Raw genomic sequence first — 5,933 nt, forward strand, 5'->3', positions numbered from 1 at the left:
AGGTGTGTGATATACCTCCAAATGTCTGTATTTATTTGTTTACTAGTTATGTAATGGGTGTTCGGAAATTATACTGTAATGGTAATTGGTTTCTAATGTAAATAAACAAGTGAGAGTTTTGTAAATACTTTTCTTCTCTATGTATGTAACGTATATTGTTAGTCTCTGTTTAGCCGTCAATTTGTTTAGTAACCTCTTATTAAAGAGACCTATCATTGTTCGTGTTTCTTTGCCAGCCTACAAGAGATCAAACAGTAGGGTTCCCCTTTTCTATATGACCAGAAAAACAACCCTCAAAGTAAAGTAAGTAAAGTTTAAAATGCATTTTTTCTATTTGAATTCCGGATGTAGAAAGGGACACCAATGTTACATATTCAGAGTTAATGTTAAGAATAACAGGAATCTAAGAAGGACAAATATCAGATAAGACGAGTGGCACATGCACGTGATAATTACTCTTCTCTAATCTCTTCTCTAGAGGAGACTCTTTAGCTATGGTAAGCAGCTGCTCTTCTAGTAGAAGGACATTCCAAAATCAAACCATTGTTCTCTAATCTTGGGTAGTGTTATAGCCTCTGTACCTTGGTCTTCCACTGTCTTGGGTTAGAGTTCCCTTGCTTGAGGATGCACTCGGGCACAATATTCTATCTTAATTCTCTTACTCTTGTTTTGTTAAAGTTTTTATAGTTTATATAGGAGATATTTATTTTAATGTTGTTGCTCTTCTTAAAATATTTTATTTTTCTTCGTTTCCTTTCCTCACCGAGCTATTTTCCCTGTTGGAACCCCTGCGCTTCTAGCATCCTGTTTTTCCAACTAGGGTTGTAGCTTAGCAAATAATGATAATAATAATAATAATAATAATAATAATAATAATAATAATAATAATAATTTGTAGACGTTTGTTAATCATGCTGTAACAAATGACTGTAAAATCTTCCGCAATTAAGATCGTCAAGTCACGACAAGGTGTAATCAAGACAGCAATAAACAGAGTTAAATGCAATATGAAGAGCAGTGCACTCTCTTACTCTTCCAGTATTATGATTATCTTTACCCAATTTTCCTACCGCCGCTAGATACATATTACTCGGGGTTGTTTCTACCTATCTCCCCCAAATGAGCAACTAAAAAACCTAAAGGTGGGCCACAAACATTTTCATAAAATCAACAAAGGTGGGTCACAAACATTTACATAGAACACAAAAGGTGGGCTACAAACATTTTCATAACACCACAAAGGTGGGCCACAAACATTTATATAGAACACAAAAGGTGGGCTACAAACATTTTCATAAAATCAACAAAGGTGGGCTACAAACATCTAAATAAAGCCACAAAGGTGGACCACCAAACATTTTCATAACACCACAAAGGTGGGTCACAAACATTTATATAGAACACAAAAGGTGGGCCACAAACATTTTCATAAAATCAACAAAGGTGGGCCACAAACATCTAAATAAAGCCACAAAGGTGGACCACCAAACATTTTCATAACACCACAAAGGTGGGCCACAAACATTTATATAGAACACAAAGGGTGGGCTACAAACATTTTCATAAATCCCCAAAGGTTGGCAACAAACATACCCATAAATCCCAAAAGGTAGACCACAAACATATTCATAAATCATAAATCAATATAATCTACATAAAACACGAGTGGCGGGTCCAAAACTCCAATAAAGTCCAAGAGATGTACTACACACTTGTGTGGAAAAAAAAAAAAAAAAAAAAAAAAAAAAACTAAAACGAAGGGACCACTATTATCTCCACGTAAACTGTCAATCGAAATAGTCAATGACGCCAAAAACACACACCAGCATAACAATTGCTTTCAAACATCTTAGCAAATGCAGCTTAACCTTTTGTTGATGACTGCGCTCGACATTTATACCTTCACAAGAAAAAATAAAAAATATTCGATGCGGACGATTGAGGAAAAAGAACTGATGGCTTAAAATGTCTAAAGCTACTGTAGTCTCCACGTCAGATCACTTCGAATTTCAATTATTAATTGGTAATTATTAATTATGGACATCGCTACCTAATTTTGTTTTGTGCTTTCGAAATATAGGATGTTTAAAAATATTCTGACCAATTTATAGTTTAAATTTCTTTCGCCTTAAGGTTAACATTTCTATTTCTTGACGTCAAATCACTTCGATTTTTTTCATTATATTAATTTTGAACATCACTACCTAATTTTCTCATGGGTTGGGGGAGGCTGTGCTTTTGAAAACGAAAATTTCAAAATTCATTGCCTAATTTATAGTTAAAGTTCCTTTGCCTTGAAATCAAAATTTCATCAAGTTTCAAGTCTGATGATCAGTTTTGAACTCTATCATTCATACAATCTAAGAATTTTGACAGACAGCCGAAGAATTTCAACGACCAGTCTAAGAATTTTGACGACCAGACTAAGAATTTTGACGAACATTCTAAGAATTTCGACGACCAGTCTAAGAATTTTGACGGACAGCCTAAGAATTTCAACGACCATTCTAAGAATTTCGACGACCAGTCTAAGAATTTCGACGACCATTCTTAGAACTTTGACGACCAGTCTAAGAATTTTGACGGACAGTCTAAGAATTTCGACGACCAGTTTAAGAATTTTGACGGACAGCCTAAGAATTTCAACGACCAGGGTAAGAATTTTGACGACCAGACTAAGAATTTTCACGACCAGTCTAAGAATTTCAACGACCAGTCTAAGAATTTTGACGGACAGTCTAAGAATTTTGACAGTCTAAGAATCTTGACAACCAGTTTAAGAATTCTGACGGACAGCCTAAAAATTTCAACGACCAGTCTAAGAATTTTGACGACCAGACTAAGAATTTCGACGACCAGTCTAAGAATTTTGACGGACAGTCTAAGAATTTTGACAAACAGTCTAAGAATTTCGACAACCAGTTTAAGAATTTTGACGGACAGCCTAAAAATTCCAACGACCAGTCTAAGAATTTTGACGACCAGACTAAGAATTTCGACAACCAGTCTAAGAATTTCGTCGACCAGTCTAAGAATTTTGACAAACAGTCTAAAAAATTTGAAGAACATTCTAAGAATTTCGACAACCAGTTTAAGAATTTTGACGGACAGCCTAAATATTCCAACGACCAGTCTAAGAATTTTGACGACCAGACTAAGAATTTCGACAACCAGTCTAAGAATTTTGACGAACAGTCTAAGAATTTTGACGAACATTCTAAGAATTTCGACGACCAGTCTAAGAATTCTGACGGACAGTCTAAGAATTCTGACGGACAGTCTAAGAATTTTGACAAACAGTCTAAGAATTCTGACGGACAGTATAAGAGTTTCAACCAGTTATTACGTAGACCACTATCCCCCTTTTTTAAAGGGGTAAGCATACGCTGTAATGGCCAGGGTTGGGGGATTTGACGAATCCAACCTTTAAGATCTATTGTATAAAAAAGACTATCTTTCTATTTTTAGGTTAAGTTCATTTAATCTTTTCCCTTTTTTTACTCCCAACCCAACGACCTTTAAAAGAACTTTTTTTTAACGAAATCTTATCTATTCCTAAAGGTTATTATAGTACTATTTTTTTATACGATAACCATACGGTGAATAATTTCAAGGATATATAATATTTTAGGATACATATTTACTTGTTTTGTTTTATCTTGCCCACTTACTTTACTTTATCAGTAAGGATCACGAAAAAATAAAAAAGTAAAAACTAATTTTTGTATTTTTTTCGACAAGTTTTCCTATAGAAAATTATTGTTCCATGTCTAATATCATCATTTGTTGAATAATTTTAAGGATTAATATTTTTAATCGGAAAATTTTACTTTAACCTATTATCTTATTTTGTCAGTAAGTACGAAAAAAATACAAAATATCTCAACTGTTTCAGTTTTATTTATTTTTTTGGACAATGATAATTATAGTCCTACTTCAGATACTATAGATATTAGTTAACTAATTTCAACGATACATATTGTCTTAACATAATTTGTTTTCTTTTTTTTTTTTTTTTGCTTCTGCTTTTTTCTTCCCTTTATCAGTATTTCTTTTAGTTTTTTTTCAACATTTATTAAAAAAAAAAAAAAAAAAAACCTTTTTCTAGTTTGTTTTAGTTTTTTTCAATAAGCATCTCATTGTTGAAACACTCTCTAGTTTCATTTTTTTTCAGCAAGTACCTAATTGCATAAACACTTTTTTAGTTCCAGTTTTCTTTTCAAGAAGTATCTTATTGCAGGAAAACTTTTTTAATTTCATTTTTTCAACAAGTATCTTATGGCAGAAAAACTTTTTTAATTTCATTTTTTTCAACAAGTATCTTATTGCAGAAAAACTTTTTTAATTTCATTTTTTCAACAAGTATCTTATTGCAGAAACACCTTTTTATTTTTTTTTTCAACAAGTATCTTATCGTACAAACAGTTTTTTTTTTAATTTAAGTTTTTTTTCAACAAGTATTTTATCGAGAAACACTTTTTTAGTGTCAGTTTTTTTTTCAACAAATATCTTATCGCAGAAACTTTTTTTAGATTAAGTTTTTTCAACAAGTATCTTATCGTAGAAAAACTTTTTCAGTTTCACTTTTTTTCAACAAGTATTTTATTGCAGAAACACTTCCTCTTCTTCTTCTTCTTCTTCTTCTTCTTCTTCTTCTTCTTCCCAGCTGAATTGAACTCCGGTGCACTCGAAAAACAAAAGAGATCACCAGTCAGTGACTCATTTGTTAATTCAAGACTCACCGCCCAACCTCTTGACTACATAATCGCGCTACGCAAGTACATCGCATCATGTTAATTAATGCGCGCCCGAATGCGCTTCGACGCACAAGTGCGCTCAAGCACCAATCATCAAAAGATAGATAGCAAGTCTGCAAAAAAAAAAGGGGGGGGGGATTGCGTGTACGCGGGTGCGCATAAATAAATGTGAAATAAAATCCATTTCTCTTTCGCTCTTCAGGCATCACTTCGCGCGAAGCTGTCTTCGTCTTTTATTACTCCTGGGACTGATTATGTAACTTACAATGATGATGATGATGGAGATGATAACTCCAATAATGATGAAAAGGATAAGAGTGATGACCACAATGATAAAGATAATGATGATGACCACAATGATGATGATGATGATGATAATGATGATAACACCAATGATGGCTACAATTATGATGAGGACTAGATTGATGATCAGCGTGATGAACACAATGATGATGATGATGATGATGGTGAGCATAATGAGGACAACAAGCACTTATGATGATAATGATGACTGCAATGATGATGATGATGATGATGATGAGAAGGATGACCGCAATGATGATGATGAGGATGACGGTGATGATTGCAACAATGATGATGATGATGATGATGATAATAATGATGATTGCAATGATGATGATGAGGATGAGAATGATGACCGCAATGATGATGATAAGGATGACGGTGATGACTGCAACGATGATGATGATGATGATGATAATAATAATGAGGATTGCAATGATGATGATAATCAGCATAATGATCGCAACGATTATGATAATGATGAACACAATGATGACGACCAGGATGATGATCGCAATGATGTTGATGATGAAAATGATAATGAACGAAATAATGAGCATAAGGAATAATAAAGCTATGGAATGAGATGTAAATATACTAGTGAACTACATCGTATGAATAATATTAATATTAATATATATATATATATATATATATATATATATATATATATATATATATATATATATATATATATATATATATATAAAAGTGTGTGTGTACATATATATATATATATATATATATATATATATATATATATATATGTACATATATACATACATATACACACACATATACATATATGTATATATATATATATATATATATATGTATATATATATATATATATATATATATAGAGAGAGAGAG

General features: G+C 32.3%; 2 protein-coding genes across 2 annotated transcripts in view; both read left to right on the plus strand.

Moving 5' to 3' along the window:
• Positions 1-5,178, plus strand: part of LOC137651051 (probable serine/threonine-protein kinase clkA) — a 7,732-nt gene extending 2,554 nt beyond the window's left edge. The window contains exons 2-4 of the mRNA XM_068384190.1: positions 2,755-3,375; positions 4,612-4,710; positions 4,960-5,178. Coding sequence (XP_068240291.1) covers positions 2,755-3,375; positions 4,612-4,710; positions 4,960-5,178 — 939 coding nt within the window. The remainder of the gene's footprint in view (positions 1-2,754; positions 3,376-4,611; positions 4,711-4,959) is intronic.
• Positions 5,179-5,203: 25 nt separating this feature from the next.
• Positions 5,204-5,629, plus strand: LOC137651052 (nucleolar transcription factor 1-like). The gene has a single exon (XM_068384191.1). It carries the CDS (start codon positions 5,204-5,206, stop codon positions 5,627-5,629), a length of 426 nt encoding a protein of 141 aa, XP_068240292.1.
• The last annotated feature ends 304 nt before the right edge of the window (positions 5,630-5,933 follow it).

This window comes from Palaemon carinicauda, chromosome 12 (genome assembly GCF_036898095.1).
Source record: "Palaemon carinicauda isolate YSFRI2023 chromosome 12, ASM3689809v2, whole genome shotgun sequence".
In the NCBI taxonomy this organism is placed as follows: Eukaryota; Metazoa; Arthropoda; class Malacostraca; order Decapoda; family Palaemonidae; genus Palaemon; species Palaemon carinicauda.